General features: G+C 35.7%; 3 protein-coding genes across 14 annotated transcripts in view; 2 read left to right on the top strand and 1 right to left on the bottom strand.

Annotated features, from left to right (window-relative positions):
- The first annotated feature begins 224 nt into the window (after positions 1-224).
- Pfas (phosphoribosylformylglycinamidine synthase) lies at positions 225-6092 on the top strand. Of its 2 annotated transcripts, none has more exons than XM_003704050.3 (19): positions 225-733; positions 815-956; positions 1028-1178; positions 1257-1647; positions 1711-1823; positions 1902-2162; positions 2221-2294; positions 2376-2532; positions 2616-2962; positions 3039-3275; positions 3375-3500; positions 3568-3795; positions 3864-4062; positions 4140-4405; positions 4471-4687; positions 4765-4944; positions 5010-5171; positions 5238-5519; positions 5591-6092. In XM_003704050.3, the coding sequence occupies exons 1-19, from the start codon at positions 465-467 to the stop codon at positions 5764-5766; spliced, it is 3978 nt and encodes a 1325-aa protein (XP_003704098.2). In that variant the 5' UTR covers positions 225-464; the 3' UTR covers positions 5767-6092. The 2 variants fall into 2 exon arrangements, with proteins under 2 accessions (XP_003704098.2, XP_076398155.1); XM_076542040.1 differs by having other exon boundaries at positions 3568-3799; positions 3868-4062.
- LOC100878596 (alpha-N-acetylgalactosaminidase) lies at positions 5975-10484 on the bottom strand. 10 transcript variants are annotated; one of them, XM_012287059.2, is made up of 8 exons: positions 10465-10484; positions 8767-8928; positions 7629-7803; positions 7379-7553; positions 7205-7299; positions 6586-6945; positions 6345-6509; positions 5975-6278 (listed from the first exon to the last, which is right to left on the bottom strand). In XM_012287059.2, exons 1-8 carry the CDS (start codon positions 10467-10469, stop codon positions 6090-6092), a joined length of 1326 nt encoding a protein of 441 aa, XP_012142449.1. In that variant the 5' UTR covers positions 10470-10484; the 3' UTR covers positions 5975-6089. The 10 variants fall into 10 exon arrangements, with proteins under 10 accessions (XP_012142449.1, XP_012142450.1, XP_012142452.1 ...); XM_012287060.2 differs by lacking the exon at positions 10465-10484 and adding an exon at positions 10237-10319; XM_012287062.2 differs by lacking the exon at positions 10465-10484 and adding an exon at positions 9825-10021.
- A 518-nt stretch (positions 10485-11002) lies between these two features.
- fid (class I SAM-dependent methyltransferase fire dancer) overlaps positions 11003-24966 on the top strand; it is a 36576-nt gene continuing 22612 nt past the window's right edge. For both annotated transcript variants that reach the window (XR_013041559.1, XM_012287053.2), the window contains exon 1: positions 11003-11416. The gene's annotated coding sequence lies outside the window, so the exon portion shown is untranslated. The remainder of the gene's footprint in view (positions 11417-24966) is intronic.

The raw sequence follows: 24966 nt of genomic DNA, 5'->3' as shown, positions 1-24966 counted from the left end.
ATACCATCACAATAATAACTTAAGTTTAGAAAATTATTTTAATTATTTTTAATAAATTTATATATTTTTCAGATGAATTTAAATTTATTTTTAATAACATTAAGTTTTTGTTAAGAAATTTGTAATTTATGTAGCAATGAAGTTATTTAAACAAGTGTGAACTGTAGAAAAACACAGCGTATAATCTGTGTGAAGACAAAAATACTATTGAGTAAGACGTCCTCTTGACCTTAATACAAATCGTTTGATATAACGGAAATATGGATATTCTGTTTTGCAACTATCATTCTGATAATTTAAGATAACTCGGTAGTCCAGTAGGGGGTCTCAATGAGCCTACTTAATCAATTATAGTTTAGTACATTATGGTCCATCATCTCATTCTGTAGTCCTCTTATCCTACACTGTGTTATTTAAGTTTTTGGTGAATATTTTATCATTGTATAAATTTTTATTTTTAGATTATGGCTATCATAAGATTTTATAAAATACCTGGTTTAAAATCAGGTCAACTTAAAAATAAATTCAATGATTTGACTCATATATCAAATCTAATAACTGGCTTAGAAACTGAGTTGTGTTATTATGTTGAAATAAAAGAATCTTTAAGCAATGAAGAGCTAAAAGTATTAAAGTGGATTTTAACTCCTCCACTGGAACCGGATAATTTAAAAAATAATAGTATATTTGATGAAGAATTGGATAGCTATCTAATTATTGAAATTGGTCCAAGGTAAAGCAAGTTATAGAAAATGATTTAATTTTAGTGTAGAATATAGTTTCAGAGTTATTTAATTTTTATATGTTATTGTAGGTTGAATTTTTCCACAGCATTCTCCAGTAATGCTGTATCGATTTGTAAATCAGTACATTTACATAAAATAACTAGAATTGAAGTCACAACTAGATATTGCATTAAACATAATGGTGTAATTGATAAGAACGTGGAAAATGCTGTAAATAAACTATTTATAATATTTTTTTAAGTAAAATAGTAAATATTACTCATATTAATTTTTATATATAGATAATAGATGCTTTGCATGACAGAATGACTCAGTGCAGATACCTGAAACCAATAGAAACATTTGATCATGGTTTTAGACCAGAAAAGTGGTTTGAAGTAGATATTTTGAAAAATGGAAGAAAAGCACTAGAAGATGTAAATTCAAAATTAGGTATATTTTTGCAATAAAATAAAGACAATAATTGTATGTAAGACAAAATTGTATATTTTATTTGAAATATTTTTGCAGGTTTGGCATTTGACAGTTGGGACTTAGATTTTTATACAGATTTGTTTCTCAACAAATTAAAGCGCAACCCAACTAGTGTTGAGTGCTTTGATTTAGCACAGTCTAATAGTGAACATAGTCGTCATTGGTTTTTCAAAGGTTCAATGATTATTGATGGTGAAGAAATGAAAGAATCATTAATTGATATGATTATAGAAACACAAAAGTATTCAAATCCAAACAATACAATTAAATTTAGTGACAATAGCAGTGCCATAAAGGGATATCAAATAAAAACACTGCGACCAAATGAAACTTTTACTTGTAGTCCTTTTTGCTTGGAAAGTGTAGATCAAGATCTTATATTTACTGCAGAAACTCATAATTTTCCAACTGGTGTTGCTCCATTTAGGTAAATAATACAACAACTTGTTAACAAGATTACAATGGATTTTATAAATATTGTAATTCCTAGTGGAGCTACAACTGGAACAGGAGGGAGATTAAGAGATATTCAAGGTGTTGGTAGAGGCGGATTTTACATTGCTGGAACTGCTGGATATTCCGTTGGTAATTTGCATATTCCAGGTTTGTTATTCTTTATTATCTTTTATACAAAATAAATAAATTAAGTATTCTTTGTTAAGTTTCAAATTATTTTTGTAGGATATGATCTACCATGGGAAGAGAAAAATGTACCATATCCCAATAACATGGCTTCACCATTAGAAATTATTATTGAAGCTAGTAATGGAGCATCTGATTATGGTAACAAATTTGGAGAACCAGTTATATGCGGTTTTGCTCGTTCTTTTGGGATGACGGATCATATGGGCGTTAGACGTGAATGGATTAAACCTATTATGTTTAGTGGAGGACTTGGCACAATGGATAGTAATATGTCACAGAAAGTTTCTCCACAAAAAGGTAAAAAATAAATATTACCAATATAATTATTGTTCATATCATATAAGATATATTTCAGGTATGGAAGTCATAAAAGTCGGTGGTCCTGTATATAGAATTGGTGTAGGGGGTGGTGCAGCAAGTTCAATTGAGGTAATTTTATATGTGCAAAGAAGATTATCTGATTCATTAAAATTATATTGTAATGATCAATTAAAAATCAAGAGTTTATAGGTACAAGGTGACAATAAATCAGAATTAGATTTTGGAGCAGTGCAAAGGGGTGATCCTGAAATGGAACAAAAATTAAATAGAGTCGTTCGAGCATGCACTGAAATGGGACAAAAAAATCCAATACTTAGTATACATGACCAAGGAGCTGGAGGAAATGGTAGACTATATTTTCATACCCATAATATAACTATGCAATTCGATAAAATAATGTTATATCATTTATGTTTAAAATAACATTAGGTAATGTCTTGAAAGAATTAGTGGAACCTGCAGGTGCAGTGATCTTTGCAAAGAAATTTGAATTAGGAGATCCAAGTATCAGCACCTTAGAACTGTGGGGAGCTGAATATCAGGAAAATGATGCAATTTTATGCAAACCAGAAGATGTTAATTTGCTGAAAGAAATAGCGGCGCGAGAAAAATGTCCTATTAACTTTGTTGGAACAGTTACGGGGAATGGAAAGATCATTCTTTCAGAAGAAAGTGATTGTGACGCTTCAAAGTATTTAAGCGGAAATTACGAACCGGAAACAAGACATCCAGTTGATTTAGATTTAGAACTGGTACTTGGAAAAATGCCCCGTAAGGTAGATATTGTATAATGTTTAAGAAATATAATTTTCTAATAAGATTTTAATTAATTAGTTTTTCATGTTCTTATAGACCTTCAATTTTCAAAGACAAGTAATAAATTTCCCTGCTGTGGAACTACCACCAAGTTTAACTGTACCAGTTGCATTGGAAAGAGTCTTACGTTTACCTTCAGTTGGAAGTAAACGGTATTTGACTAATAAGGTTGATCGTTGTGTTACGGGATTAATTGCACAGCAGCAGTGTGTTGGTCCTTTACATACCCCTCTCGCTGATGTTGCTGTAACTGCAATTTCTCATTTTTCTACGGTAAGGAAAAGAGATAAAGCGAATAAGTATAGAAAACAGTAGAGTGATTTTATTGCTTATGCAATGACTGTATCAATTGTTTTTTATATTCTTCGGCAGGTTGGTATAGCAACTTCTATTGGAGAACAGCCAATAAAGAGTCTCGTGAATCCAACAGCAGGAGCTCGTATGACCGTAGCGGAAGCATTGAGTAATTTAGTTTTTGCACGTATTTCTCATATACAGGTATTTCAATTTGTGCATATTATCTAACAAAATGAGTTTCACTGTAACTTACGCACTATGTGTTCAGGATATCAAGTGCAGTGGAAATTGGATGTGGGCTGCTAAATTACCAGGGGAAGGAGCTGCGTTGTACGATGCATGTACTGCTATGTGTACTTTTATGAATGAATTAGGTGTCGCAATTGATGGTGGAAAGGATTCTCTTAGCATGGCTGCACGAATCGGTAAAGATGTTGTTAAAGCACCGGGAACACTCGTAGTTTCTTGCTATGTCCGATGTCCTGATATTCAACAGGCAAGTTGAAAATGTCTTTTCAGGTAATGTTAGTTAAACTTTATATTTAAATGTCATTGTCATCGCAGGTAGTTACACCTGATTTAAAAGCACCTGCTGCAGGAAAAAGTGGTTACATATTGTTCGTCGATTTATCAGATGGTCAGAGTCGAATTGGTGGTACAGCTTTAGCTCAGGTTTATAATTTTCTTGGTAATGATGTTCCTGATATTCGACAAGTTAGTACCTTTAAAAATGCATTCAAAGCCACTCAACGTTTGATCACAGGTAACCGAGTAAATTATATCAGCTGTAATATTTATTTGATTATAATAAAACAATATTTGGTACTTTTTCTGAAACAGAAGGAAAAATATTAGCGGGCCATGATATTAGTGACGGTGGACTTATCGTGTGCCTTTTGGAAATGTGTTTTGCTGGTATTTCTGGAATGAATATTAACATCTCTCATAAAGCAGGTTCACCGCTTGAAATTTTATTTGCTGAAGAAATTGGATGGATATTAGAAGTTGATAAAGAAAATCATAATTATGTTTTGGATATATTTAAACAATTTAACATTCCTATATATACAATTGGACGATCCAAAGGATTTGGATTATCATCAGACGTATGTATTACATATAATGATATACAAACATATATTTATAATTTATATATGTGTAATATTAACAGATAAATATCAAAGTGGATGGGAAAACAGTCTTGGATTCAACAGTTTTATCTTTAATGACTTTATGGGAAGACACTAGTTATCAATTAGAACGTAGACAAACGAATGTTGACTGTGCATTTGAAGAGTTTGAGGGATTGAAATCCAGGACAGCACCAGCTTATAAGTTAACATTTAATCCTGACGTGAAAATTTTGAACGTTCAAGAAAATCTATCTTGTTAGTCAACTTTTTTTAACTGCAAAGCATAAAAATATTCTGTTAATATGAATTTTACATTTCTGATCTTCATCTAGCAAATATTATGGTTGCCGTGATAAGAGAAGAAGGAATAAATGGTGACAGAGAAATGGCTGCTTCTTTAATACAAGCTGGTTTTGAAGTTTGGGATGTAACAATGCAAGATCTGTTACAGAATAAAGTTACATTTGATAGATTTAAGGGTATCATATTTCCTGGTGGTTTCAGTTATGCAGGTGAGTTATTTATCTACCTGTTTATTTGAAATAGAAACAAATTATAATTATGTTCATAATTTTAGATGTTCTGGGTTCTGCTAAAGGATGGGCTGCAAGTCTTTTATTCCATCCATCTCTACAAAAGCAATTAAAAGCATTTATTTCTCGCGAAGATACATTCAGTTTAGGAGTTTGCAATGGGTGCCAATTGATGTCTTTACTTGGATGGATAGGAAATGAACCTGGTACACAGCAATAACAAATTTGAAAAATATGAAATATAACTGACTAATTTATTTTTTATGTTATAGATGAAGTTGGCAAGCCAGACGTTTACTTAGATCATAATATATCAGAAAGATTCGAATGTCGATGGAGTACCGTTAAAATTAATAAATCGCCATCGATCATGTTGAATGGAATGGAGAATAGTGTTTTAGGAGTATGGGTCGCACACGGCGAAGGAAGATTCACATTTAGAAATAACGAGGCTTTAAAAAAACTAAAGGATAATCACTGTGTAGCTATTAAATATACTGATGATTACGGTAATCCTACCGAACGATATCCTCTTAATCCTAATGGAAGTACAGGTAATACTCGTGTTTTATACTTTTTTATCTGCTCAGTTAATATATCATTGAAAGTATAATTCTTTTTATAGAGGGTATTGCTGCAATTTGCTCCGCGGATGGTAGACATTTAGCAATGATGCCACATCCTGAACGCTGTACTCAAATGTGGCAGTGGCCTTGGAAACCCGTAAATTGGAAATATAAAATTTCACCATGGCAGCGTATTTTTGATAATGCATATGCATGGTGTGCCTCAAAATGTTAATGCATTGTATTGTTATTTTAGTCAACGTGTAAATAATACAATTGTACATTGCTTTTGCAAACTGCAAACTTATACAAATTTTAGTAAAGAATCACGTTTTCTTAATGTAAAATTTCAATTCACTAAATAAGTCTGATTTGAATTAGTTTTCGCTTAAAGTGCCAGTCATTATATGGGTCATCTTACAATGTTTAACAATACTCAGTGCTGTAGGTTACAAAATTCTTTATTTTCTACTCTCTTAACAAAGTATGGTAACATCGTTTTGTCAAATATTATAAAAAGGTAAATTACAATAAAAATTCGTTAATATTTTATTCATATTATTTAAATGTATTTTGTCTGACTTTGAACACCTGATTCGACGGTGTAAATTGGGAAAATTGATTATTTTCAAAAATATCATCTAAATGTAAGTCACATCGCAATATCACAACACCGGACGGATTTACCTTTACCTTAATTTTTGTCTGTGGTGTTAAAACACCATAATTCACGTCTTCGTACAAATCCTAAAACAAGTACGGATTTTTGTATGCACTAATCCACTGAAAAAAATGAAGAAATGTATTACATACCTCTACACTGTATCCACCAGGATATTGTAACCCAAGTTCCTTCAGTGTAACAGACACATCAGAAGGTGTACCATCTGTTCTTCTATTGACAAATGCTATGGCATAAGAGAAATAATTCTGATAGACAGGAGTTATTGGCCTTGCCCATATTTCGATACCTTTATGCTGAAATTATAACGAATTTTAAAATTAAGAAACTGGCAATGTTAATATTATAATTCATTTTATTGAATTTACTAACTTTGTAAATACGTCGACCCTGTATACCTAACGGATCTTGATCCACGGCAATGATTTTTTTGTTTTGTAAAATAGCTTTATATTCAGGCCTAATTGTTCGTAGATCAACGGACATTAATAAAGGTGCAGCTAATATAGCCCACAATGCCATTTGTGTTTTGCTTTGTTCATAACTTAAACCAAAATTACCGATGATCAACATATCTGGATCATTCCAATGACCTGGTCCAGCATTTGGAACAATCACATCTTGATTGTTTCCATAATAATCTATGATAGTTTCTAAACTATTCCATGAGTCTTGTATATCATCGAAATTTCTCCATAAATTACAGTGTTCTGTTATGGCAGTATAGTTTGGCTAGAATTTTATATAATTAAAAATCTTGTGATTAAATTGTAGTGGGGTCTCGCTATATGGCCGTGTGCGGGTTGTAGAAACGGGAAGAATTTGAACTTTATATTACATAAATAAAAGTTTGTCTGAGGGAGAATTCCATAGGATTCATGCAATGAGCCATACTATAGAAAACCATGTAGCAAGACAGCATTGTAATAATTAGCCTTTGGAATTGTAAAAATAAATGTTTGTTATTGTATAGGATTACAACAGTACCAACCTGCATACCAGCATAAACTTGATAAACTGGCCAACTACAAGAATACACCATAGGCCGACCAGTTTGATTTAAATAAAATCCAAATTCAGGATATCCTAAAGTATATGAGTAATTATGAGTTTGAAACCTTTTGAATATAATTGAGTATATAATCATGAACTATTTTAATTATACCTCTATCCATTTCAGAAGGATGTGAGTAGCATCCATCTAATTTTACATAATCAACATCCCAAGATGCAAATGTAAGTGCATCTGTTTCTAAGTATCCTAATATTCCAGGATAACCAGCACATGTGTAGTTACCAAAATCCTCATAAATACCAAACTTAAGACCTTTCGAATGAATCTATGTAGTAAAAGTAAATAAAAGTAACATCACAATTTTTCTTACAAATAATTTAGAAAAGATATTGAAACATACATAATTTGCAAGACTTTTCATGCCATAGGGAAATCTTTGTCTGTCAGGAACTAATTGACCATGAATGTCTCTATCTTTTTCCAACCAACAGTCGTCAACATTAATATATTCATATCCAACTGCAGCATATCCTTCTGCCACAATAATGTCTGCCATTGTGCGAAACAGTCTATCACTATAAAAGGTAAAAATTAATTTTATGTTATTTCTATTCCTAAAACTGACAACACAATTTTATAATAAAATATTTACTTTTATATTTTGAAGGAACAGTATGTGTATTAAAATATAGTTATTACAAATAAATTATTGGTCCATTTATAAAATACTTTACTAATTATAAATTTCTGTATTATTACAAATATATCCTTGGAATAGAATAACAATTTGCATAATAGCTATGACACAGTTCTAAATTAAGTTACAGAGAATCATTTCTGAGGTCACGTATCCTTGATTCATATCTTGTGTTAGTTAATTTTGTTCTAATTGGTGTCTTATGAAACAACCTACTACATTCTTCATTCATATTCAGCATATTATTCACATATTTTAAAATATTCGTTTTACAAAAGCATTGCATTCAATTTCTTAAGTCAAATTGCACAACAAAGTCAACATGGAAAGAACAATCATGCGATAAATAAATGAAAGTATATATTGTGTTAAAGAGTATAATAAAAAATTTAATATATAACAAGTCTTTGTGTAATAAACAGTTACTATGTTAATGATTAAGTCTATTTATGCATTAAAAATGTTTTACAATTTGTTTTACAAATGACCAGTAATCAAGATTCTTTATTTATTACTTTCTAAAATTTGTTAAAGCTTTTATATGTAAAGTCATAACAATTTGCTCATATTATTTGTACATGAAAATTATATTTTGTATTTTGTTTATAAATCACCAGCAACTAATATTTATGATATTAATCTTCAGTCTTAGAGATATGTAACAAAGATGCTAATGAAGTTTCACTTTATTATACAGAATCACTTATACGATCAGGTACCATCTAAAATTGTCATACACAACAATACAGTCCTTAAAACACCAAGAAAAATACTAAGCACAAGAATTAGACACTCAAATTTTGTAAAATTTAGGAAGAAGTACAAAGAGAAACATTCTTACCTGATGCAATTGTCAGGATCATTTTTGCAGTCTGTGTTACACCTAAATCGTTCCCAAGCAAGCCACCCCATTGGTGGTGTTTTCACGAGACCATTATCTAGGGCCAATGTCAAATTTACCACTGACACAAGCAAACACCATATCCGTATCATCTGCAACATTCTGCAAAAACGCATGTTCCTTTGTTTAACTGTTTAACTTTTCACTATTACAAAGCACTGAACACAGATTATGATGATCCTACGACTCCGGTAGCATAATTTTGTTAATATAATTTAACAAAGAATATGCTCAGTTGGAGTCTGACGTAGATCTGGTCATTAGGAGCTAAGGAAAATTGCCATCCACATCCTGCACGGCCGTTGGCAGACTGATCTGATATAAGACCTCCAAGCTAAGAGTACTTTCACCCAATGCCCCATTTCATTTTTACACACAATCACTGTCGTTTGTGGTGTGAGCATTGATTTCCTTTCGTACACATAACGAATGGTTTCACACAGTAACGTGCGGATCGCCGTTGTAACTATTACGGTACAATTACGCCTACGAAAGACAATCGTGGGTATTTTATACGTGAATTCCCTTTGTCTTTGGTTACCTCGAACGGCAGTCATTGTTACGCACTGACATAACCCTTCCACGCGTGCTTCGAACATTTTTTCCATTTTAGACAAATATTCTTTATTTACATTCAATTTATATATCATATTTTAATTAAAAATATGTATCTAATATAAATCCGTGAAAAAAACGATAGTATTATGTTATAAATGTAGTGATTAAATAAATCAATTGTTATTATTTATTTACATTGATTTAAAAATACTTGACAAATATTCTTATCGAAATTACGTACGTCTACGAGATTACAGATAAATGTTTTAAGATACAAACGATTACAAACTTGAAACTTCGATAACAATGAGAATAATGAAACACGTTGACCGAATTCAAGTACAGACGTACGTATAACTGAAATTGTGTGTACGTAGCATGCTGGTGTCTATTGAAATATTAATATAACTGATTTGTATAAAAAAATAAATAAATTTTACTTGTTGCTTTAGTTGAATAATTAATCACTCCTTCAAATGAACGGTTCATATACATATTACATGTACGTTTGTTTTTTAAATGATCGCATTCAATATTTGTTTCATGAAAAGTAACAAATTATTAGAGAACTGATTATTATTTTTAACAGTATGCTTGAGCGTTGATCGCTCCTGGTTTATGACAACATTACTTTTCATACTTTCATTTCGATTACCTAATCGAAAGGAAAAATCGATAATACAGCGGATAAATTCTAATATATCCTTATCGATTGACGATATCGTTTGCCGTAACGATTTAAAATTGCAATATAGTTTCGCTATATGGTCCTGAATAGCGTTGTAAGAACGAAAAAGTTGTGGGAAGTCCCATATATGTGAAATTGAATAAGTATAAGATTAATACGCTTACCTGTTTCGATGAACTTATGATTGTGGTACGAAATATGTTTTGCAAGCTTTATTTGTGATATATATACCTTTAAATTTGTATGCATAAGATAAATCGATTAAGATTAAAAATTTTGGTATCGTTCAATGCCTTACAGATAATACATTTTTATATGCAGTATCGATGTTTACTTCTTACCCACGATATGATCGACCAGATCAACATTAAATTTTATTTAATTTCACTCACATCATAGATAGTATGCTATTTTTGTTTCAGACACTTCAAATTTATTTTCAACTTGTTCCTCTACAGATTATCTAAAGGTCAATTATTTATTATTGACATTTGTTATTTCTATGAAAAAGATTACTTATTCGATTTAATTTGGATTGGCCAAAAAATGATATTTTTATCAGTACACGATCTCGAAGGTGACATTTTAGAGTATCTTATTTAAAAAAACATTGCTAAGTATAATAGAGTTGCACATCTGTTTTAAATGATAAAAAATGGATGATGCAAAGTCTGATCTTGACAATATCATTTACATCACTTGTTTATAGATAAGAACGTTGTTTACACTCGAAAGAGACATGTAGTTCTTAGTCAACAATGATTCTCATATGTTACACTTGTGATTGAATATCTGCTTAAAAACAACTTTCTTGGCTAACCCATAATTTGAATATTGTTCAAATTAGATCCCGCTTTCGTTAGAAATTCGTATTGCGCTAGGGAGGGTCGAGGGTAGCGCCACGTCGCGTCATATTGGCAAACCATTGATTCTCGGTCTTCGTCACGCTACGGTCGCACCTTTTCCCCTTTTTAACCCCTTTTTCGTTCTCGTTCGGTTGTTCCGAACCCCCAACAATCCTGCAGCCACCGTTTAACGCGGGGCTGCCGGAGGGACAGTCGGTTTTACGTGGCAAAGGAAACGTGTTCACCACCGGTCGTGCATATCTGTCGTGTCGCGTGTCCAACGCTAACCACTTATCGACGATTTATCGGTAATCCTTCGGTGACATGTCATGTGAGTAAGCAGATGTGAATATCTGACGTGTTATGGCGTGGAAGTGGTGGCCAACCATTGCGGTACCATCGTTCTTGTCCAAAGACACCGGGATATATTGTCGCATTAACGCCCAGCTGTGTTGAGTCTCCGTGGAAACATGAAGATACCACCCCTGTCATGACCCAGGTATGTGAAACATTGTTTCATTTTTCAACAGATGTTGCATTTCGAAAAGATCCGATGAAAATGTTCGACACTGACATTTATCAGCGTGATCTTATAATAACGATAATAACATTTTGTAATACGATTAGATTCGATGCAAATGTTTTTAGAAATCGAGCGTTGTATCTAAAGCGACTTTTATTTAATGTTTTTTGAATCGAAGATATTTTTATGGTTACTGTAGATAATGGCAGGGTGCATCTGCAATCTGGTGGTGCATGAGAGACACCGCGAAATCTCTTGCGAGAACAGTGACATTGCGTGTTTTTGCACATCTTATCGAATTCAGAGGACGGTTGGGTTGTACGCTTTTGGCAAAGGAGTTGGGCGTTTGAATGGTAGATTTCGGTGCCATTGACGCGCAAGGAGCTCTGACAAATCCCATGAATGGGTAATGGCGGCACCCTCAGACAATAATTTTAGATAGTGACACACATATAGCGCTGCGATCGTTCCATTGATCTGGGTAACATCGAGGTCCACATTTCGCGAATTAGCAAGGCATTGCAATTTGACATTCTTGTATAAAACACTTTGCTCTCGAGGATCTGTCAAATTTTTTTAAAACATACATAGTCTTCCATATCATTGCGCATCGAATACATGACGATAAAAACTTTAAACAACGAAGCAATTTGAATGTTGAATTATTTCAAACTTTAGATTATACTGTTAGTGACATTATATAATTTTAATTATCCATATGAACTTATGTTACAAATTGTTTTGAATCTACCATTAAATTTATACTCGTATGATTATGGTACACTCTGTATATATTGAAGTTCGTCGCATATGCTTCGAGCCATAAGTTGCCACCTTGAATTACTTTTCATTTACTCGATGCGTGGTGTGCACTTGCACACGTATGACGTATGATTCTAACGTAGTACGTAATTTCTGTATACAACGCGAGTCGTGTAAATTATTCAGAAGTAAAAGTGGCCTTATATACATGGCCACGTCCGTTGATTTACAGAGTAAAAGCGTGCAATTATAACAATAGAAATACACGCATGATGTTCAAGCGCAAGAATGTTATCACTTAGCAACATCCATAATCAATGGATAAATCTATGAATATGCATCGATAATTGCAATAGAATCCATGATTAATTTTTTCCTTCACAATCCGATTCTATTAAATTATTGCTCAATTATTCTGTGGAAATTATTCACTTTGCATAGTTCGAACTTTTTTTGCATATTGGCGGGATATTTAAATAATTAGATTTACACTTGAATTAGATTATATTTGGATTTAGGATATTGCAGACATTTGAATGTAAGATTTAGATGTTAGATGTTAGATCGAGTTAGGTTGGATTATAGTTTGGGTTAGGTTAGGTTTGGATTATGGTTAGGTTAGATTAATTTGCATTATGATTAAGTTAGATTGGAATTAGGAACAGGTTAGGTTTGGGTTAAATTGGGTTAGGTTACTTTAGGACTAGGTTAGATTTTGGTTAGGACTAATTTGGTTTCAATTGAGACTAGGTTAGGTTAGGGTTAGATGTGTGTTTGGATTAAAATTAGATTAAATCTGAGTTAGGTCATATCAGTACGATTAAATTATCGTTTAAATTTATTAATGTTATTGAATAGAGTTTTGATGGTTAGGTTGGGTCTGTATTATAGGAAGCTAGGCGTACTATTTGAATTTTCTGGAAATATTGGCGAGACGTTTAATTAAAATGCAAACTGAAATCAAATTGGAGTGTCAGTGTGAGTCAGGGGAAAGGAAAAAAGAAAAGCGTCGTTATGCACGATGACGTTGTTGGTTCGTAGCCCATTTTGGCTCACTATTTACCATATTTTTATCTAGGGCGGCAGCGGGTAAATCGATACGCGCTACTTTCATTCATGGCTGCCTCCCCTCACGGCTGGCACGTTGCCTCTGCGTACCACCACCAGGAACAACCCCTTACCCTACACCTCCTACCGTCGCTGCTATTTCACCCATCACTGGCATGGCTATCTCTGTTGCAGTGATTCTCAAATTCGTTTTCTTATGGTTCGCTTATTCCACGTGTGGCATGACGTCACAGAAGACTAATTATTTCGGAATACAATATAATTACAATTTTAATTTAATTTTTTTTTAACTTCATAATCTTAAACTATTTATCTGTCACCTTCTAATTTAAATTTTGTTAAATTTTATTTCAGTTTCTTTTTGTGAAGTTTACTTTGAATATTGAAATTGTAGTGTCGCTGATTTGTACTGTTTCTTGGAAAATACCGAGTTCAATGAAACTACTGTTGACAGAGAGTTCATGCCAAGGAAGCAAGTGTGTCATTAGTATGTAAGAATGCGTTAAATTATCCTCGTTCAGGTAACGCAATGCGCGTTTTATCGTGAACTAGATAATGGTTTGCATGTGAAACTATCGGAGTACCTTCAACGAGTACGAGAGCAATAAATCCCGTGCTCGGTTGCGATTCAGTCGTGATTACAATTGAAAGTAGATACAAACGTAAAGACACTCAAGGAATGTAAACGAAACAAATTTTTAGTGTCAATGGATACTTCGCTATTGACAAGAGTTTAAAAGAATTCGCGTTAGTACATAGCAGAAGGGTATTCACGGAATCAGGCGAACAGATAAATTGACCGAGATTATGGATACGAATTACGTCTGTACATTCCATTTGCATACTAGGTTAAGAAGGGTCTCCGGTGTTCGATAGTGTATCTAAAAGGAATCGTTCCTCGAGAGGTTCTATTAATTTATTTATATTTTCCCTCGTTCTCTCAGATCACGACGACATACGTAACAACAGGTAGCTTTCAATAAGGCCAGCTTTCAAGTGGTAGTATTCAATCGAAACTTCTGTACATTGAAATAAGAGGTTCTCGGAATCCTAGCGGAATAATCTGGCGCATCCTTTCGCGAATCGGATTAAATCAGACATTTAAATTCGAGGATAAGTATTAAAGTGGTTCGAGTAGTTGTCGCGTGCTAACGAATGCACCTTAAAGGAGGACAAAATTATCTCGTGTTCTGTTAAATTTTAATGTTAGAGTCGATTACAAATAGAATCAAGTGAATCGGAGAATCAATTAATATCGTAAATGATTTAAGATAATCTTTGTGCTTAGAAGGCAATACAACGCGTACTACTGGTGATATAGGTGTAGGATGTGATAATATGGCGCATGATATATACATAGTACGGTGAAGTAACTTGCGGCGATACATTAGGTGGTGAAGTAATCCGCGGCGATATAACTCATGGCAATATAATTCATGGCTATGTATCGCATATTACAGTACCGCACGGTAATATAACGCATGGCAATATAATTCGTGGTGATATATCACATATTACAGTAACGCGTGGCGATATATTGCGTGGCGAAGTAACACACGGCGATATAAAGCGTGGCAATATAATTCGTGGCGATATATCGCATAGCACAATAACGCGTGGTGGTATAATGTGTAGTGAAGTAACACGCGGCGATATAACGCGTGGCAATATAATTCGTGGCGATATATCGCATAGCACAATAACGCGTGGTGGTATAATGTGTGGTGAAGTAACACGCGGCGATATAACGCGTGGCAATATAATTCGTGGCGATATAACTCATAGTACAATAACGCGTGGAGATATAATGTGTGGTGAAGTAACACGTGGCGATATAACGCGTGGCAATATAATTCGTGGCGATATAACGCATAGTACAATAACGCGTGGCGATATAATGTGTGGTGAAGTAACACGTGGCGATATAACGCGTGGCAATATAATTCGTGGCGATATAACGCATAGCACAGTAATGCGCGGCTATATAACGCATGGAAGTATAATTCGTGGCGATATAACGCATGGTAATATAATTTGTGGCGATATATCACATAGCACAGTAATGCGTGGCGATATAACGCATGGAAATACAATTCGTGGCGATATATGGCAAAGTACCGCGCATCAGTACATAACAACAGTTCCATTTCCTAAAAAATAGCTTCAAACTTAAAAAAATCTACATCCAATGTTTTTAAAAATTTTGTTCCTTCCATTTAAACCACATTTTGAATTGTGTCGAAACATCGAGTGATCTATACACCTGATAAGCGTTACTTCGGAAGAAGAAATAAGAAAAGGGTTGAAATTGCAGGGTACGGTTCGTTTAAACCCATCGCTAGTCAGTATCGTACACCATATCGCAGTGATATCCCCACTCCGTTGTCGTCACGTCACTGCTGACGCCCCTTTACACCCCCTCAGTCGGGTATTTCAATTGTCTGTAACGTTCGTGGCTGTTCCAACCCCTCCACCCTATCAGCCGTTTCCCTGACCCTTCTTCATTCCTGTTTCCTCGTCATCGGATTACCACCCTCGTCGTTATTTCTCTGTCACTTTTCCACCAACGATTTCTCTTTCTATTTTTAGAATATTCCGCGCGGAACAAATGGCCCCATAAACACCCCCGTTCTTCGACGATGCATCGGAGTTTGTCGATCAGAAACATATAGCGATAACCTATAAGTTCAATTCATGTCGAGAGGTTTTAGTTTATTCAAGTATTTAGTTATTTATTGTTTCGACCTTTTTGTACGCAGTACAAAAGGTACCTTTTTTTTTAATGCAAGGTGAGAAATTTCCATTTGTTTTTTTCAAGATCCCCTTTTGGATACGATCCTCGTTTAAGTCTCGTCGAATTTCGTTTACGTCGTGAGAGAACCTTCAGACGGTAAGGAAATATTAAATTTTCACGGTCGAAAACCCTCCGCGGTCCGAACCTGTTCTCTCGACAACCTCTTTGCATATGTACATTTTTAATGGTCGAAACATTTTGTTCAAACATGTATTAAAATAATAAGAACGTCTGGCAAAGTGTTTCAAGCCTCGTGTGCATAATATTTGTGCAACTCTTTTTAATCCATGCAAAATGATTTTATTTGCAACGAGAAATTTTGAAGTGTGAACGCCTTGCGTAGAACAGCTATACATACATAATCTCCTATACAACCAGTAATTATTTCACAACTATAGCCGTAGAAGCGAAAGGGTTAAAGTATACCGGTAAAACGTAAGCACAATGGTATCAGAGAATTACCATACGGTTCGAAAGTTTCGAAAGCAGGTTTCATTCTTGTTCTCGTCTTTTGTCGTCAGCTTGTCTGGATTGTCAAAAGCGGACCCAAAAAGATTCTTCCGAGCAAGAAAACAACGAGATACGTACGTGAGTGGCGTGACCAAACGTGACCTGGACGATACACTCTATTAATAAACCCCGAAACGTGACAAACACGTAACGAAGGACAACGATGATATTTATTGAAAGGATCGAGCACACCGATGTTTGTCCGTCGATTGTAGGTGTTGAGAAAAAGTGGTCTGCAGTTGATTTCTTTTCGTTTTGCTTGGACTTTTTCTTTTCAACCGTCGCGATCTTGACATTCTGCGGACGTCGTAACTCGTATTCATGGCAAAATCTTACTGGATGTTTCAAAGTAAAGCGTTCGAGGCCAAGCAACCTTGTTATAACGTAATTTCTAGGAACCAAAACTTGTCTCATTAATATTATGCGTAGACTATTTCCTTTTTCTCGGTATCTTCGACGTTGAGTTTTAGTTTTTGTATCATTCCATTTTTTTGGGCTTGTTTGATTAATTGTGTGGATCGCACATGGTGTCATGGATTGCTAGCGTGTTACTGAAGGATACAGACTAAAATTTAATGTCTACACAATTTTTATACTTGAGTTATTTTTATTGTTCGTAGATCCCTAGATGTAGATATACTTAGATACAACTCTAAATATAAAAATTTCTGAATTCTTAAATTTTGGTATTTACATTATCAGAACTGAAAAGGAGCTGAGTTTGAATGTAAAGAAACCATCGAATTTCCAATAGGACCTCGGGCTTTGTCAAGGCCTGTACACTTCATCTTTCATGGGCTTATCATCAATCTTCTGCACTCCGAGGTCATAAACAAGGACATATAAGGTTATTAAACCAGATAATATCCTTTTTGCTTTGAAATCTGGTGTGCAAAAATTATCACAACTGACACCATTCGACTCGCGTCCAAGAATAGATCGCTCTCTAAAAACTGCTACTTTCATTGTCGGAAAAGAATGTCCTCGGCCTATAATGCTAGTTTAAGGATCGATGTTTCGATTCTCTTTTAAAACGTCGGTAGAATATCGATACCGATTAATCGAGTTGTATGCAGGTTAAGTTATCAAACAGAGTAAAGAAGAAAAATTTTCATCATTATTAATCATTTTAATATTAATATCGTTTCGATATATTTAATTATTCCAGTGTTAACGGCGTTTAACCAATAACGTTTCTAAGATAGTCGATGTTTAGATAATCGAACGATCGAATAACCGATGTTCGAATAATCGGGGTACCACTGTAATAGCATGTGTTTCCACGTCGTTCGTGACATTATTCATAGCACTCGAGAATCGATCAGTGACGCACGAAATTTGTCGCTTTCTTTCGCCTGCAGCAGGAAATACATATATTCGTGGTCGGTTATACGAAATGCTAAGGTAAAGTTGTTCGTGGCTAGCGTTCGACTAAAATCATCACGCGATAATCTCGCGATAATCTTACGCTAAAAAATCACGAGTCGATGCAATTGCATTAATTGGCGGCCATGTAACCTTGATCCTACGGTTCGTTGTTTCTGTCTCTCTGCAATGCCACGACGCGAAAATCACGCGATTTTATGTAAAAAAGAAAAATAACACCGACCTTCAGACGTTCGAAAGTCAACCACTTGTAAATGAACCACCTCTGCACGATCTGGCGATATATGCACATGTAATTTTGGGATGGTACGATAAAAGCGGTAGGCAACAAAGACTGCATAGCTACTTTTCGATGTTACACTATGTACTAAGGCCGTTTTCATGGCAACCTATTAGATCTTCTTATAGTACACTCTCCTTATATCGCCACGGATATAATTGCAACATTGGACAATTTTTAGAAGTAGCAACGCAATCGAATTTTACGATATGACTGTGTAATAATATCGAAATATGACTCGTGGCTATATAGCGCGAGGCGATATACCGTTCGGCGATATAATGTTCAGTGATATGAAATGTGGCGATATAACGCATGGTGATTTAATTTGTGGCTATATAACACGCGGACATGCGTCACGTGGCGATATAACACGAGGATTTGTATGGCGTGGCAATATGACGCGAGGATTTGTATCTCGTAGCAATATAACACGCGGACATGCGTCGCGTGGCGATATAACGCGAGGATTTGTATCGCGTGGCGATATAACGCGAGGATTTGTATCGCGTGGCAATATAACGCGAGGATCTGTATCGCGTGGCAATATAATGCGAAAATTTGTATCGCGTGACAATATAACGCGAGGATTTGTATCGCGTGGCAATATAATGCGAGAATTTGTATTGCGTGGCAATATAACGCGAGGATTTGTATCGCGTGGCAATATAACGCGAGGATTTGTATCGCGTAGCAATATAACGCGAGGATTTGTATCGCGTAGCAATATAATGCGAGGATCTGTATCGCGTGGCAATATAACGCGAGGATTTGTATCGCGTGGCAATATAATGCGAGAATTTGTATCGCGTGGCAATATAATGCGAGGATTTGTATCGCGTGGCAATATAATGCGAGAATTTGTATTGCGTGGCAATATAACGCGAAAATTTGTATCGCGTGGCAATATAACGCGAGGTAATATAATGCGTATTTAAACAAAGCATAGTTACATAACGTGCCGCGATATAAGTGACAGTACAATACGCGGTTATACAGCGCGTGACTATATAACACGTGACTGACAGGACGTTAATAATTTATAAAGAAAAATTAAATCGAGAGCTATAATGTCACCGTTACCGTTGTCGATTTCTTTAAACCAGTTCTCTGAGTATCGTGCTAGTAACAAAAAAGTGAAAGTTCATCATCTTATTATTCCTTCTTTTTCCATACTCCGATGTTCCTGAAATTTGCCCGTATAATCGAGTTACACAGAAACGAGTTTCCTCTGATGAATCTGTACAGAAAATCGTCTACAGTGCTTTTATTGAAATTGATCAAATATAAAGAGGATCAGTTTTCATAAGCATTCGGAAATGCCTTTTTCTAGTAGAAGATATTCTATTGTGAGCTAGGAGGATTGACCTTTAGATAGGCGGGGTACTTTCAACGTGGCTGATCATGAACGGTCACGTTCTACTGCTCGCTGCTCTATAGCTATAACTAGAATATTATAAGAATGTAATCTATTGACCACAGTCGATTTAACTATAAGTGAACTAGAAATAGTGCGGTATACGAACTTGTTCTGTACCATTGACATACAAAGATAATATAATTGACACGTACTTGTGTCATACTTAAATCATTACAAGAGAAAAAGTGATGATGATCGGTTTCAATTTTGAACGGTTGCAGACATGACCCACATTCCTTTAGAAGTGCAAGGACATGACCAAGTGGGTCACAAAAGACCCACTGAGATGTCTTTCCTTAACGGGTATTATTACCATTACTATAACCTCGAGTAATTATAACCTCGAAGATTATACAATTTTTAGATTGCATTCCAAATATATATTTGAATTGGATCTTTTGTAGTGGTATAAAAAGACAATGCAATTATTATTTGAAGGTATATACTGACTGTATATCGGCATAATACATGTTCGGTACATATGAATACATATGAAGTATTTTACATATGGAGTATTTTACGATTGAAATTTATTTGAGCATAAATACTTCCAAAGATTCTATGAAGTTAATTATTTTAACGAAACATCGAACATTTGTTAAGTTAATTAAGAGTTATATGACCGGAACGTAAAAGTTTTGTATCTAACAGAAACATTCTCCCATTATGCGGGTATAACTTCGATTAGAAAGGATCCAAAGAATTTTTTCCAATCGATTCGTCGTGATCGCGACGTTCGATAAAAATCAGCACTAAAGTATACCACGTTTTATGGTGTATCGAGTTGTACCGGTGTCACTGCTTCCGTCTTTCAATACTTTCTATTGTATTATCCCGTCCCGTGGTTTCATTCGTATCCTGGGAATGGCTCAAACGATCCACATCGTGATTTCGTTTCCCTCTCGAATTATCGTTAACTACGATAGATTAGGTGGGTAATTTCGACGAGGAAAAAAAAGCTAAAGACTCGAAACGACCAATTACAGTGTTTCGAGGATCGTCGATGAACTTGTTATTTCGTCGTCGATTGGAAGTGCTCATCGTATTACATAAATAGATTGGAAACTCAAGGGGTGATTATGTCGTTGGACTTTTGTTCGATTTTATATTGCATTTTATTTTTAAATCAAGGCATTGTGGTTATACAATTTGATATGATATATGCTTTAATTTATTACTTAACCAATTATATTTATTATATACTTACCAATCTGATATGAAATGTGGCGATATATTAAATTATGTAGAATTGTAGAATTAAAGTATGGCACTGTAACGAGAGGTACAAGACTACGGGTTATAATAGCACAGATAATGTTGCCTCGCGTTATATCGCCATGCGTGCTAATAGCTATTCGTTACAATATTATATTATACTCGAACGTTGTATTATCACTTGTTATATCGCCACCACGTTCTTAACAATCTCCCGATGTTATACAATAATTGTAACAAGGATTAAATCATCAGACATCATTCAGAATGCAATTTCGCGAAACAAGAATATGCGCGTAGGAACGTGGCAATGAATATGTTATACGAATCGATAGTACCTTGAAAGCTTTCCTCGACAAAGATGTAATTGTTTCTCAGCGTCGGCTATTATTGCCGGTTACACGGTAAACAAGAGAACCCAGCAGAATTCGCAGCTGTTCGAAGTGACAGTGAAAGTGTCGAAGAGAAAGGAGATGATTGAAGCGAGATAGCACGTGAACGTTTAAACCACGCGCCAAGTTAAAACGTGATTTCAAGTACAAACCTCAGTGCGTGTCTCGCATATTTTGCATACGATCATTCGTCTGAAAGGAATTAATTTACGACGGTATAAATTTGATCGCATAGATTCAAGGTTGATAGATTTTCAGATCGAAAGAGTGAGAATGGAGCCTGTTTCGAAATACGTTTCCATGTTATTTGGTATTGAACACGTATTTTGTGTCACCTATTTATGCTGTGAATTATATCGAATTCTTTTATCTCCTTTTTCTATAGACGTCCTTCGCAGATCGAGCCCCAGTTTCAACGCAATAGACGCTTCTCCGCGTTAACTTGGAAGTTTAACCCAATTAGAATTTATGCAACAACGCGATTGCTTTTGTTCCCCCGTCTCCTTTTTTCACCCTCGTCATCTCGTTTATTCCTTTAAGCTCTTCATCAATTTCTTAGTTAACGCCTGGACAACTCGATAACGATGGAAGTTAGATACTTCCTTTGATTTCTTCTTTTATTTCCAGTCGAGTTACGTTATTCGAGAGATTTCTTCTTTCGATTGAGCAGTTAAATTGCTTCATTACTTTATTAACCTTGTGTAAGCTGAATTTTTTGTATTTATGTATTCGTCGCGTTTCGCTGAATCGATCGTAAATGAATGATACGATAAGATCTTGAGAACTTGAATTTCGTGAATCGAAGGTGATCGGGGCACAAAAAGTCTGCCGGTGCTTCGATTGCGCAATCAAAGAACCTTTGAGAGCAAACTTGTCCTCGACTGATCGACGAGTAACGCAAAAGCCGCGAGAATTAACGCCACTTTCACCCACAATCATGCGATTTCTTCGGTTTCACGAGATCCCGCTAATTAATATGCGCATTGTTCAATGGAATGCAGTGATTCCCTCGAGTCGATTATTCATTAGCCTCCGTTAATCGATAATTGTACAATAATGTCTTTTATTGGTTCCCAAAGGGTTCCACTAACACAGAGTCTGTGAATCATTATTAAGTTCAAAATTACGAAATTTAAAAAAATTAATGCATCATCAAGTACCCGGCTGAGAAAATGTTAATTCTTAAATCAATTGACTCTGTCTATTGGAATAGTTAATACATGGTAGAAAGATGCGTATTGATAGCAGAAAGTAACGAGAACGGTCGATGAGGATGGTCTCGAAAGAATTGCCAGACCAGACTGGACTTTCGCTCGTAACAATAGCCACCAAGTGTATCGCGAGATGGAATAATTGCTGCGAAATGCGGTGAATGCAAACCGCTCGAGTCGATTCGGATTGCTTGCTCTAGAAACCTGAACGAACGGTAAACAGTAGCCTGCCTAACACTTCTTTCAAGATTTTTGCAGTTAACGCATGGCAATGCGATATGTACCACATACTCGTCACATTCTACAAGAGAATGTTGAAAGAAGAAAATGTGAAATGTACAATGTTATCTTCTACTTATGTCACCTATCAGTTATCAGTGTCCCAATTCATATCTCGCCCAAATCCTCGAAGCATCTCGTACATCCTGCTGCCCGTTCCAAGACATAACGCGCCTAAATGCCCAGAACGTTTCCGGCCGACACAGGATGACGTTGGTCCCGTAGTGCGTCCTTAAATTAGTTAAACTAGCGCACCAAAATTAACCCAGTTATGCGAAAGAGGATATCGAATAAATTCAACGCGCAGCCGCGTATTGGTGGCGTCAGTACGCGTGTGTACACGTGTGGGTGTTAACGTGGTAGTGTTGGCGTTTCAGAACGGGGAGACAGGAACATGAGAGATAGACAGAGGGAGAGAGAGAGGAGAAGCGGAAGAGGAAACGAGGTGCAGCTTGCAAGCTGGATAGCCGATAGACGCAACCAGCGACAAGGACGAAAGGAAAATCGAGAAAGTAAGAGAGAGTTATAAGAGCAAGAGGGTGGTTCAGTTTGTAGGGTAAACTGGAAGGAGAAGGAACATCCAAGAGGAGCAATAAAGATGCATAGTCGAAGACCGTGGAGCAACAGAGTAACACTGGTAGAAGCTCAGCAAGGATATTACAGTTTGTAGGACGAGGGAGAGGAGGGACGTGCAGAAAGAGCGATGGAGAAGCAAAATTGGATGCTGGAGGAGGATGCTACGTTTTGTGGAATGAAGTAGAGAAAGAAGGACAAGGGATATTCGTAAAGGTCAACAGAGACACGTAGGTCCGTGGAGTAAGACGGTGGAGGTTAAGACAGGATATTTCAGTTTATAGGGTGGAAGAGAAAGAAAGATATCAAGAAAGAGTAACCAAGATATATTGTCTCTGGGGAGTAAACTAGAAGTAGTGGCGGAGAAGGAGTACTGCCAGAGAAAGATGAAGGATATCTCAGAAATGAACAAAGAACAAGAATGAACTGAAGATGACAAGGGGTGAAACGTAATGGGGAATTTATGGAACTAATTAGATAAAGAAAAGGGGAGAATGTCCACAAGAATATCAACACTCACTAGTCGAGGTCCGTGTAACCTTGAACAAATTGTGACAGAAGAGGAGGCTCCCATATGTTGGAATAGAAAGATATTTCTATGAAACTAATATAAGGGACATTTGCATAAGGAATTAGAATTGCATGGCGATGAAAGATATGTTCGATAAAATTCTCCAAACTCGAGTTTTCAAATTTACAAGCTTGATCAAATTCCCTTACACTTGTGTTTAACATACCCACGTTGCACCTTGGTAATTAAATTTCTCGAGTAACCAAGAAATACTGTAAAAGAGCAGTTATAGGACGAACCGGAAGTTCAGTTAGCGAGCAAGAGAGAAGTTGGAGGATCGTTGATAGGAAGGACGAGAGCGAGAAGGGTGGTAGAGAAACAGATGGAGCAAGAGGGTGGTTGAGGGTGGTAACGAGTCGAGAAGGGTAAAGGTTGGTAGAGGCGCAGAGTGAAACGAGGCTTCGGTGCTCTCTTTGAAGGCACTCGGTGGTCCACCTGCTACCGCCGCCTCTATCGGTGTCTGTCTGCACACGTATGCGTAGGTGGCGATGTGACACCGCGAATGGAGATCAGTGGTGTTCTTCACAGTTCCACGGCTTGATCTTCGACCGGCTTCGTAAACAGCGGACCAGTTGATTTTCGCCGCGAAACAATTTCAGATACCTTCTATTTTCATCGATAAGGATCATACAGTGCGGTTTGACCAGTTCGTGATGGTTTTACAGATATCGAAGGATATTTACGTGTCTTTTTTGGTTTTATAATGTTAGACATTGAAACACGACTTTGGAGCAGTTTGTAAGATTGACATTGTGTGACTTTTGAGGATGCGTTGAATTTGAAGAGGAACAGATGAAGGCTCCGAATCTAGACAGCTAGAGATCAAAGCGACTTTAGCCAAGATTTACCTAGATATTACAAGAGCAAATATCGTCATGCAAACAAAGAACTTGAGCACTGATCATCCACAGTTAGCATATAACCTCTGATGAAGGTTCTCGAGTCCAAACACTCGCAATCGATTTGGATCTGGACCAAATTCTCCTACCAGATGATTCGCCAGGATTCGATGTTACAAGAGTGAATATTGACCCATCTGAGCAGAGGGTACTTTCGTATTGATCG

The sequence above is a fragment of the Megachile rotundata genome, chromosome 1, assembly GCF_050947335.1.
Source record: "Megachile rotundata isolate GNS110a chromosome 1, iyMegRotu1, whole genome shotgun sequence".
Taxonomy (NCBI): Eukaryota; Metazoa; Arthropoda; class Insecta; order Hymenoptera; family Megachilidae; genus Megachile; species Megachile rotundata.
The sequence above is the reverse complement of the archived record's forward strand: the minus strand, read 5'-3'. Positions and strand labels throughout refer to the sequence as shown.

What these genes read in the sequence shown, in the direction of transcription:
- Pfas (XM_003704050.3), top strand. Translation starts at nt 465, where the DNA reads ATGGCTATCATAAGATTTTATAAAATACCTGGTTTAAAATCAGGTCAA. An exon ending in TTGGAAAAATGCCCCGTAAG is followed by an intron (nt 2,963 to 3,038) that starts GTAGATATTGTA and finishes ATGTTCTTATAG; the next exon opens with ACCTTCAATTTTCAAAGACA. An exon ending in GATGTCCTGATATTCAACAG is followed by an intron (nt 3,796 to 3,863) that starts GCAAGTTGAAAA and finishes TTGTCATCGCAG; the next exon opens with GTAGTTACACCTGATTTAAA.
- LOC100878596 (XM_076542254.1), bottom strand. Translation starts at nt 9,399, where the DNA reads ATGTCAGTGCGTAACAATGACTGCCGTTCGAG. An exon ending in GATCCTGACAATTGCATCAG is followed by an intron (nt 7,804 to 8,766) that starts GTAAGAATGTTT and finishes TACCTTTTATAG; the next exon opens with TGATAGACTGTTTCGCACAA. An exon ending in AGGGTCGACGTATTTACAAA is followed by an intron (nt 6,510 to 6,585) that starts GTTAGTAAATTC and finishes TTATAATTTCAG; the next exon opens with CATAAAGGTATCGAAATATG.